Here is an 11,640-nt window from a genome sequence, read left to right on the forward strand (position 1 = left end):
GGGTGCTGGCCAGTCTTTTCTACCATCTCATGCCGATTTTGAGAATGTTCAGATGAATGATGCTTCTGGGAATGATGATCTCGCTCTTGTTTTTGCTTGACTCTTTTGGTTTCCTCTCGTCTTTCCGTTTCCTGTTCATTATCTTTTATTCTACCCCCCCCCCCCCCCCCCGGCCCGCTTAAGGTGACATTGATTGCCCGAGCGGCGACGACTTGGTTTCAGCTTGAGGGTTATGCCCGCCTCTGTTTACCTGCTCTGCTTCTTACCTGTTTATTTTGACGACTATGTGCCCGTTTTCGCGCGCCCTTCCACAGTTATTTTAGCGATGATCATTGTTAGCGAATCCCCTTCAAGATCTATATATCGTATCGTAATTCCCTAACCCGTCTTGTTTATCATTTTACCACTCTTGCTTGGTTTCGATCTCCACCTAAAATTCTAGATTCAGATACAGCTTCGTCATTGCTGATTTCGGTATTGTCGGTTCCTTGGAAGCGACCATTTTTGGATGAATATTGTTTCTATGTACATACACTAAGAGTAGAGCGAACTAGTTGTTAATTTGGAAAATGGCTTAAGTTGGAAAAAAGAACTTGGTTATAACTCAGCGTGGTTTGCGCCCCCTGATCTCTTTCCACAACAACATTAACCTAGTCAGTTGTCTGAATGCGAGAGTTTTCATCTAGATCATATTTTAAAACGGTGAAGAAAAATTCCGTTGACAGAAATGGATCTGACATGTGTGTAAAATGTGGCCCATGTACCCTCCGCGCCAGTGAGAATGAGCAATAGTGTCGCAATAGCACAGGCACGGATTATTAGAAATGATTAATATTATCGAAATACGTAACATCCAAATGAACATGGACTGTCTAAGGTATATGGCGCGGATACCACTATACATTTATCGATGACTGATACCCTATTTATTCCCCCCCCCCCCACCCCCCAAGGCCTGCTCCTTTGTGAGACCTTCTCTCCCTTGTTTCGTCTCTTCTTCAGCCCCCGTGAGCAGTGACCACGGACATCATTTTTTCTTGTTTTATCTCTTGGATTCTTTGGTTTTTTTTGGTTTCCCCTTCAGCACTGCCTTAGGGTTCAGCCCTTTTCTCCGCAGTTTATTTCGCTCAGCTCTTGCAATATATGTCGCATCTTCTTCCTCGTCAAAAGGTCCGAAAGGTTCGTTTTCAATCTGCTTCTCCTTCTCCTCGTCTATAATAGGAGCTCTGTCAACCACTTCCTCCGCCTCCTCGATTTCGGACTTGGATCCGTTTGTACTTGATTTCTCCGCCGATTTAGGACTGGGGCCCATTTTCTTCAGCTTGCAAACATAGAAGCCATCAACGTTTTCCCGATGAGGGTAGTAGCGCCTCGTGAGCGGCATTTTATCGTCAAACTTCTTTCCCATGTAACTCTTAAAGCCAGGGCTTCCAAAATTTCCCAAGCCAGTATCCACGATCTTGACATTAGGTCGCTTGCGGAGAGCATACTGTACAACCCCTTCGTTTTCTTCCACGGTCACACTGCAAGTAGAGTACACAATATATCCACCGGTTTTAGACGCGTGATCGGTCGAATCAATTGCCGCTAGGAGCAGTTGCTTTTGCATATGTGGCAGTGCAAGAAAATCACGTTCGGTCTTCGAGGTTTTGATGCTGGGATCCTTTGAAATGACACCCGTTCCCGAGCAAGGCGCGTCAAGTAAGATACGGTCGAAACCACCAAGGATCTTGGGAAAGGCTTCTCGCGCGTCGAGATTCGAGACGATTGTGTTCTTGCACCCGAGGCGGTGAATGTTGCCAATCAAACCTTTAGCACGGGGTTTACTTGCGTCATTTGCAAGAACACATCCGGTGTTTCGCATTAACGCTGATATGTACGTCGTTTTACCGCCGGGTGCAGCAGCCATATCGAGAACGCGCTCATTTGGCTGTGGCGCCAGTGCCATGACAGGAAGGAAAGATGATGCAGCTTGTAGGATGTAGTGGCCAGCAAGATATTCGGGAGTAGCACCTAATGGTACCGCAGATTCGAAGACCTGTAGCCCAACTTTGGACCATTTGCCTACCGGTTCAAGGACGACACCACGGTTAATCAAGGCTTGGGCGAGAGAGCGGCGGTTGGTTCGTAGCGTATTTGTCCTAATAACAACTGGACGGGGAGATTCGTTTGCTTCGAAAAAGGCGAATGCTTCACGGGGAGTGAACAGGTTGAACAGTTTTTCAGCTAAGTATGGAGTGTAACCGTAATAGGTGCAAATGTCGGATATGAGAAGGTTGGTATAGTCTGCTCGGGACTTGCTAGGCCGCCCAAGTGTGGATAGATCACCAAGTATGCGAATTGTTTCTGTAATACGGCTCCGAAGAAGCTGGAGGTCGGGAGCCAGGCCGATCTGTTTCTGCGCTTGGTTGTCAATCCCGAAGACGTCCACACTATCACCCGCGATATTGGTCTGAATGGCAGACTCTTTAAGTTCTAACTCGGCATGTTGCCCTGTAGCTTCTGTTTCGAGATCTAGTTTCCTTGATAGTCCTTCAATATTGGCGGCGGTAAGCTTTTCCTCCGCATCAGAGATATCTTCGTCTTCCGAGAACATGGCCTCTCGAGGATGGTCCTCTTCCGAGTCAAACGCTGAATCCAAACCCCCATCGCTATCTGAATGTTGGGAATCCGATACCTGGTCATCTTCAATATCGCTGACATCGTCGAGATCTTCGAACTCATCCCCCGGCAGGTCCTCCGCACCACTATCGCTGGTACCTAGCTTCTCCAATTCAACAAGCTTCTTTTTATTATCTCTGACAGCAGGCTTCATTGCCTTGACAACATTTCTATCAAGAGAATTCCGTGGCCTGGAGTGTTTTTTATTCTCTGTGCGTCGTTTTTTCCCCTCATGAACAGTAGCATCGTCGAGATCTGAGGGCTTGCGCCGTTTCAGAGATGAAATCTTCGATTCGTCCAGGGCCGGGGGAGGGCCCTGTTTCTTCATCCGTCGTCCCACACCCATTTTCAACTAGGGATTGGTTTCTTTGGGCTGAAAGGGGAGTAGTAAATGGCTAAGAGCTTGGAGCTAGATTGGAAGGTGATGGTGAACGATCCACCGCTCCTTTTTGCATATCTTTTATATCTTTTTCCTTTTTTTTTCTGATCCGGCAAAATTAAATTTCAAGGCGCCGGAAAAACCGACCGGCGAAATATGCCGTATTTGGATAGACATCCCAACCCATTGATTGATAAGGCTTAACTACATACAATATTCAATAGCACATTGCAATACTCCTCCTGTACGTTGCCTCTGATTTTGTTCGCACGGTCGCTTTCTAAACTGAAGCTGAGACACACATTATTACTTGAGCTGGCCCTTTCGTGCCAACCAACCCTCCACTGATAGGCCAGCAACTACGCTTGGGAGGGCCCATAGTAAAATACCGCACATCATGGCAGAGCTTACTTTTACCAAATCGTTCCTCGCGGCACTCGATACGCGGCCCGTGAAGCTTCCTGGTGATTATGTCTTCGACCCCAGCAGCTTCTCGGCTCCACACCCGGTAAGAGAAAACAACTAGCCAAGAATCAGTGATCAGATCCCTAAAACCTGACCGATGCCTCTGTTATCCCTCAGTACACCCTGCCCCGCCTCTCTGATTTCCACCCCCCGATGCCCAAGAAAAGAAAACAAACGGCGACTCCAGGGTCATCAAAGTCAATAACCATTCACTTGAAGTCAGCCAGAAATCCGACTCTACATGTGACGCTGGATAATTGCGCCATATCTTCAACTACAGTCAAGGAACTTCGGGAAACCGTCCAAGAGAGGGTCCAGACGGCAGACAGTGAGAAGAAGCCTAGCCGTGTGCCTCTGGATAAGATAAAGATATTATGGAAGAAGAAGCCTGTGCAAGGACAGACAATAGCGGATATTCTAGGAAGCGATTCTACCGCACTCTCGGGGGGAAAGGAGATCGAGCTGGGTGTCATGATTCTCGGTGGAGCTACACTTGCCCCTGTAACTCCCAAGGCGGAGGAAAATGTCCTCTTGAAAGAACCGTCCGAATCACTTCCTGCTCAGGGTCCGGTGGAAAACCACCCAAGTACCGCGCAGGATGTTCTGTCGACTGAGGAGTTCTGGGACGATCTAGAGTCCTTTATGACGTCTAAAGTGAAGGACCCGGCTCAGGCATCGCAGATTAAATCCATGTTTAGAAAAGCGTGGACTTCCTCCCAGTAGCTTATGTCTATAAAATATTTAGTTCGCCTTGGTGCGAATGTATTAGCTTTTGTTTACTGTGAGATCCCGATCTCGTTACGGCTGGTATGGTTATGACGTAGAACGCATGTGGAGCATTTCACATTCATATATATGTATATATTAATTACTTCGCTCCGAGAGGAAAGCAACGATGGTGTGATTTGAAGTGCCTTTGAGCGGTGGCGGGAATACAAATAGAAAATATGTTAATACACAGAAGATAACAACAGAATATAAAGTTTCGCTTACCCTGTCATCAAATATACAATCGCATAAAAAGAAAGAAAAAGAAAAAGAAGGAACGAAGCAGGATGTAAACACCACAACGCTTCCCTGACAGTTGATAGAGGGTATTTAGGTATCGTCAGGAGGCATGAAGTATAGGCGGATATTACATATGGCGGCCATCTGAGTTATTTTCAATAGTGTCCAAGAAAATGTGCAAACGCGCCGGGGCCAAAAAGGCAGTCAGAAGACGGAAGCGGGAGGGGGAAATAAAAGGGGGAAGGGGGAGAAGAGTGGGAGTAGCAAGACAAGGGACATGAAGTTTATGACAGCTGAGGTTGGACATACAATATAGAATGGGAACAAAGAAAAGAGCCGCGCGGAACATTGGTTATAACACTAGGGCTTACAGTCCCATTAAATTTGACCGTGAAACCCAAGCAACAAGCACCAAACAAGGCAACGAGACTGAGGGGACAAGAACTCCGAACCATTTATCATTATCTCGCGAAGACCTTAACCACTCCATCCCCACCCCCGCTCACAACCCATCGTCCATCTTGACTCCAAACTACAGAGCAAACACCCTCTCCTCGCAGAAGTCGATGACTGGTAATCTCCTGCGCACAATTCCGCTTCTCTAGTGACCAGAAGCGTAGGCTTGCATCATGACCTGCAGAAACGAGCTCGCGACCATCTGGAGAGAGAGAGAGAGAGGAGATTGCAGCAGGGTGGGCGAGCATAGTGTAAGTGCATTGACCTGTGAAGAGTTAGTAAACCTTAAATTGGGAAATCCCGAAGCTGGCGACGAGATGATGAGATCGTTCATACCACTATTGGCATCAAAAAATCGAATATAACGGTCTTCATAGCCACTGATAACAACGCCTTCGACTCCACCACTAGTGCCAGTGGCCCCATGCACAATGGTTTCTTCTTCTGCCAAAGCTCTGTTGGGGTCCAAGTTCACCGTCCCATCAAACCCAACCGTGCTTGCCACTACAGAGTTAACGCCAGTCGCACGAGTCCCGTCGTAAGTTTCCAAGCTAGCCATCCCAACGATTTCTTCCCCAGATCGAGTGTCATAGATAATGATGGAGGCGTCCGCATATGAAACAACAAAGTTGACGCCAGCAAGTGACAAGGGGCTGATAGACGTAGGGGAGGGAGAATTGGACCGGATTATGTGATGAATCAACGTGTAGTGAAAGGGTGTTGCACTTGCAGTGCTTGGCTGCGGCGAGGAAGGGAAGTTTGAACCAGAGGAGATTGAATTTGCTCTTCGACTTCCCCCAACCCTTCTATTTCCAGCTTGTGGAGAGGCCAGTTGGGGTGGAGCACTCACAGCCCATATCAACACCCTCCCGTCGGAGCCTCCCGATGCAAGGATTATTCGATCGGGACCACCGGAATGGCTGCATTGATCGCCAAGGATAGATCCTGCAGTACCTGGAAGAACACACAAAGCCCACACCGAATCTGTATGTGTATCTAGAGAGGCTTTCGGGTCAACTCGACCCCTTTCCCACACTTTAACGCTTCCATCCTGACCGCCCGAGAATACCCAGCCATCTCCAAGAGCACGACCACCGCTCGAAAAGTTGGGAGCAGGAGGGCATGCTGCCAGGCAGGTGACTGGACCCGAATGCCCACGATGAGTGAAGTAACTCGTTATATCAAGGTCATTATTTGGACTGCTACTATGGGGCCCAAAGCTACCATAGGATGCTGGAATAATCCAACGCTTGATTGTTCCATCATCGCCGCATGTACATATTTCCGGTTCTGATGGGCTGCCCCCACCGGTAAAGATAACGGATCGAACAACATCTAGATGGCCGCGCAACGCGAATCGAACTTTGAAGTTCAACGCGTCAGCCATTAGTCCGCTCAAGGTACCTAGCTCACGAGAATCGGTCGTCCCTTCGCTGTGTCGCCTTCCTGAACTTTTCCTCCTATGAGATCCCGGTCCTCCTCTAGGCGGGGATTTTGGGGGAACAAAATTAGCCTTAGGGAAAACATCCGTATCAGGTCGATGATGTGCTCCGCTTGATGGGGATGTAACATTCACTGGAGGTTCATCAAAATTCCAGCCATCGGCATCATCGGATAAAGGTTCCCTGGGGACGGTGGGTTGAGGTGAAACAGAAGCGGGGACCTGCTTTCCATACGAGTCGAAAGTATGCGTAATTGATTCCACCTCTTCATCAGTAACAGGGGGATGATCAAAAGGGTCGTTCCGGCGATCCATGGGGATAGGATGTGGACGTTGCTGGTCGAATGGATGCCCTTCAAGTTGTTCTTGCTGGCTTTGATTCGACTGGGGTCGGCCAGCATTGAGATTTTCAGAATAACTAGACGCAAGGGGTTGATGTATCGACGGCTCGCGGACCATATTTACGTGATTTTGTTGCTGTTGCTGTTGTTGGTGTTGGATTTTCTGTTTTTGCTGGTGCTGATATTGATGTTGTACATATGCGTCTTCAAGGGACGGTCTCTGCATTTGGTGGTTTTGATACCCATGATCCGACATTTCCTGCTGGTCCAGTAATTCTGGAGGAGGATGGGAACCAGGGATTATATGATAGGCAACTTCCTGGGAACATTTTCCAAGATACATGCGAGACTTTTCACGTTCTGAGTCCTGACGGACATCTGGGTTGGACGAATTTTCAACGTTACGATTGGGGTCGATTTGGGCAATATTAGGTGCTGATCGTTCTATCGGGCTCATCAGATATGATCCAAACGGAAGTAATAGATTTTCAAGGGGAGAATATCATACGTTTTGGTAGCGCTTTGAGGTTTTCTTTGGCAAGCTCCTTTGAGTCCTTGGTCACGTCGACAGCCTCTCCTGCAGATAGGCTCTTGACTTTCTCCCGTTCTTTTTTCAAAGCAGCCTCAAGCATCTTGACATGTTTGCCTAACGTCTCGTGCATTCGCTTGCTAGTACGGGCATCGCCCTCTAATCTACCAATTCTCGACTTCATTTCAGCACGCTCAATCTCCCACGCATTTCGATCTCGCTCATGTCGGTGCCATTCAGTCTGTAGGAACCGCATCACACCTGTAGAATAGGGCGAGAGGTTAAAAGGAGGTGAGTAGAATTCATAAGAAATAGGTCGATTGACATCAACCAAACAATAATTGACCAGATCCCCTCCTGTCCCTAGAAGAAAGGAAGAAAGTAGTCTAGAGGAGAGAGCCCACCTTGCAACGTGTATTCCGTGCCCTGTTGATGGCCCATGTGAGCAGAAGCACCATCACTCCCTGCAGCCATTCCCCCGTTCCCAGCCATGGCAGATGACGGCTGCCAGGCCATTCAAGAGGTCCTCCAGTCCTGATAGGGCTAAATAGCTTGTTGTAAGCGTACACCCTTCTCCCTTTGACTTTTCCGTTTCTACAGGTATTTAAGAAAAAAGTCGCGGTGACAGTCAATTGCGTGGATACCAGGGACTAAGGGGCATGGAATTGCGCCGAGCGAACGAGCTCGTAGAAGGGGGGAAATAGGCGCAGGCGGATGCAATAGCAAACTAGCGCTATATAGATGGGGAAAGTAGGTAACGGAGGCGTGTGAAGATAGTTGTCCGTCGAGTGCCCGTGTCTCGTCTGTCGTTCGTCGTCGATTTTGAATCCGCGCTGGCTGAACAACTGAAACTGCGTCGTCCTTTTGCTTTTGCTTGCAGTCCAGCCACGCGAAGAGGAAAGGGTTGAGCTAGCCTGTTTGGGGGGCACGGTGACATGATTCTCCGGTCCGATATGGTCTTGGCCGGGGTACGGTACAATCCGTGGCTGCCGAAAGAGGAATAGCGGCCCAGCGAGCCGTTTTGGGTCGGAGAAAAATCATGCTATGTGTTAGGACTCGGTTACATGGATATCGGGGTGACAGCAGCTTCATATTAGGATGTAATATTACTGATTCTTGAAGAAGAGAACTAGATAGTAGAGAAGCAGGGAATGAGTATAAGACACTGCAGTGTCTATGAGTCACATAATGTGTACATAAGCATGTTCTAAGTTCTAGACCTTACACTCTGCCTTCTCACCTCTCTCATCTCTCTCCCAGAGTGATGAGATTATTATATTATACATGTGATATAGATAGTAAGATATACAGACAATTAGAGAATTAAAGTATACAGTAGTGAAAAAAAAAGAAATAATAGAAACAGTGAAATCAGTAGAACATATTCTATTCTATTCTGAGATTCTAGTGAGACACACTCTGTTTTAAAGTTTATATAAAGTAGCAGAAGTCTCTGATTCTACTTTTAAAACTTATAGCAGAACATACTCTGCTCTACTTCTTAATAAGATATACTTTATTCTATTGAGAATGAAGAGACTTATTATAGATTATTCTCATAATAGTAGTTAACACTGTAATATTATATCTGAAAAGAGTTAAGTATATCAGTATATACAGAATCTGCTTGTAAGATATCTGATACTGAGTTTATTACTGATAATTGTTAAGATCTTATTAAATAGCAGATGTAGAAGATATTAAGATATGACTGAGTATTAAAGAGATAGTTATAATTTATTTATTTATTAAATTAAAAACTATGAATTAGTTAATATACTAGATATTTCATTCAGTTCTCTCAGATGAGCTTGATGTTAAGTATCTCTTAAATATTATTATCATTATTCAGATCAGAGTGTAGAGTCTCTGAAAAAATATACTGATTATTAAGAATGAATAAGTAATGTAATTCTAGAAGTGAGAGATGAAATATATTATATATATATATCACGCTCCCAGCCGCGCCAAGATCTTATTGCGGTTTCACACAGCTTATCACTTTCATGCAGATGATTTCATTCTGTTTAAATCAGTTTTCAATCACTCTATAATATTATTCAGATATATTATAGAAAGATCTGATTAATAAATATAAGAACTCTGCTTCTATATAAGATTAGTAGATTACTTTTTCTTGATAGTGAGATACTGCTAAGATATCACTTCAGCTATTCTTGTTTATGAAATAAGAGAAGAGTATTTACTCATTATCTATATAGAATAGCTAAATACTGACTTCTTATAAAAGAAGTTAGTAATTTGTTTTTTTTCTTCTACTGAAATATATATAAGAGTTACTGTATATTTTATATAATCTTCTTAATATACTAAGTATTATATCTGTGATATTCTTATAATAACTCTGTAGTCTATAAGCTTGCTATTTAAGTAAAATAGTTAAGCTTACTTATACAGCTTTTTAAATAACTATTTCTATATAATATTACTGACTAGTCACTACTTCAGTTCTATTATATTATAATTTAAATTACTTAATCTGATTATAAGTTTAAATCAGTTAAGCTCTAATAAGACTGATATAGTCTTATATATCTACACTGAAACTGACCTGATCTCACTCTCTGAGAGAAATACTATATTATTCTCTAGAGTGTGTACATCTCTATCTCAGCAGAAATCTGAGATTTCTGAAACTACTGTATATTTTAATATAAGCTTTTTAACTGCTCTGTTATCACTGCAGTCTCTATATACTTATATCTAGACTGATCATGTAACCGTGTCTGAGACCAGAACTAGATTTTTTGATATTCTTATTACCAACTCGACTGATCTCATTACATAGTTTTAACATTAGATAGTAGTCTCATACTGTCTCAGTGAGACTTACTGTCTACTCTTGTCACATTTTTCAAATGAGACCATGATTTCCACTTCTCAATTTAAATTATTTTTATTACTTTAAATGACTTTAAATCTCATTTAAGTGTTATCAAAAAGCATTACTTTTTAAAAAATTAAAAATAGTCTAAAAAAAACCTTAAAATGTCTAAAAATAGTAACTTTATGTCAAGAATGAGACTAAATGAGATCAAATGAAATCACTTTCTCATTTTTTTCAAGTCATGGTTCCATTTTAAGATCTGATATATAGTCACTTTGCATGTTTTTTTGATAGCCAGTCTCAGCGGGATTCACGCTAAGAAATGTATGAGATCAGATCAAATGAGATCAAACGTGAAATTCATGATTCTGATGACCAGTCTACTTACATCTATTATAAATATAGAGAGATCAAGATTGAAGATTCTTTAAGATATAAGAGAAATATATTATCTGAATTTCACAGCTTTATCTGTACTCTGAAACAGAAATTCTGTCTTAATCTGTGTCAGTATAATACTTATAAGATATAAGTAATATACACTGCTAATCTTCTTAAAGACATCTCTGTAACTACTTAAATTATTAAGAAGAGAGAGCTTAAGTGTATTAATACTATTATAACTTAAGAAGAATTCAAGAACTTTCTACTGAATTAAATTAAAGATTACTATAACTGCAGTTTCATAGTAGTATAGTAATTCAACTTATTATATTAATAAAATAATAAGAATTCTTTCAATTTCAATATAAGATTTAAAGAATATTAAGAGAAATTGACTGATAATTTGAATTAATTAAAAAATATAGCTTTATCTTACAAAGTTGATTTATAAGATATAGATAATAATATTATAATATCAGAGTTTATTAATTAATTACACTGAGCTTATTAATCTGATTTCTCAGATCTATTTAAATAATTAATTCTTTAAGAAAAAGATTAATAAGATCTCTTTTAAGTAATTAATAATAGAATCTAAACAGTGCTGTAACAGCTTCAGTGCAGAGAAAGTAAAGAAGAATTTCAAGTATTCTGATTCTTTACTTACTGTGAAGAAATATTAAAAAAGATTTGATAAAGATCTCTATTTTAACTGTGAAGCTGATAATTACTATATCAGTGATTGTAAGAAGCTGAAGAAGAAAAGAAACTAAGAAAATATCTTCTTAAAGTTAACTTCTCTTCTAATAAATATATCTGGAGAAGATAAAGAAGAGAAAGAAATAAAGAATTAATAATTCTCATATTTTCAAGTTTATATTATAATTACAATACATACTCTGAACAGAGAGATATCAGTGAAATATCTACTTAACTTCAGAATGAATGTTAATTTTATATTTTATTTCTTTTCTTTAATAAAGAATTGAAAGAAGATAGATTTATCAGATTATATAAAATTTACTGATGAAATAAAATACTATTATTTTAATATAATTCAAGTGAAGTATGTGATCACAGACTCAGAAGAAATCTTTAAGAAGAGTAGTCTACTTCTTTATACAGTTA

General features: G+C 42.0%; 3 protein-coding genes across 3 annotated transcripts; 1 reads left to right on the forward strand and 2 right to left on the reverse strand.

The window, feature by feature from the left end:
* Nucleotides 1-200: 200 nt before the first annotated feature.
* On the reverse strand, nt 201-3,334 carry BDCG_01362 (nucleolar RNA methyltransferase). The gene has a single exon (XM_045416862.1). The coding sequence runs from the start codon at nt 3,005-3,007 to the stop codon at nt 1,043-1,045; it is 1,965 nt and encodes a 654-aa protein (XP_045272497.1). The 5' UTR covers nt 3,008-3,334; the 3' UTR covers nt 201-1,042.
* On the forward strand, nt 2,888-4,539 carry BDCG_01363 (uncharacterized protein). The gene is made up of 2 exons (XM_045416863.1): nt 2,888-3,548; nt 3,623-4,539. Exons 1-2 carry the CDS (start codon nt 3,438-3,440, stop codon nt 4,226-4,228), a joined length of 717 nt encoding a protein of 238 aa, XP_045272498.1. The 5' UTR covers nt 2,888-3,437; the 3' UTR covers nt 4,229-4,539.
* On the reverse strand, nt 3,392-8,371 carry BDCG_01364 (WD domain-containing protein). Its single transcript, XM_045416864.1, has 4 exons — nt 7,685-8,371; nt 7,260-7,541; nt 5,306-7,195; nt 3,392-5,234 (listed from the first exon to the last, which is right to left on the reverse strand). The coding sequence occupies exons 1-4, from the start codon at nt 7,794-7,796 to the stop codon at nt 4,975-4,977; spliced, it is 2,544 nt and encodes an 847-aa protein (XP_045272499.1). The 5' UTR covers nt 7,797-8,371; the 3' UTR covers nt 3,392-4,974.
* Between the last annotated feature and the right edge of the window lie 3,269 nt (nt 8,372-11,640).

The sequence above is a fragment of the Blastomyces dermatitidis genome (genome assembly GCF_000003525.1).
Source record: "Blastomyces dermatitidis ER-3 genomic scaffold supercont1.1, whole genome shotgun sequence".
Taxonomy (NCBI): domain Eukaryota; kingdom Fungi; phylum Ascomycota; class Eurotiomycetes; order Onygenales; family Ajellomycetaceae; genus Blastomyces; species Blastomyces dermatitidis.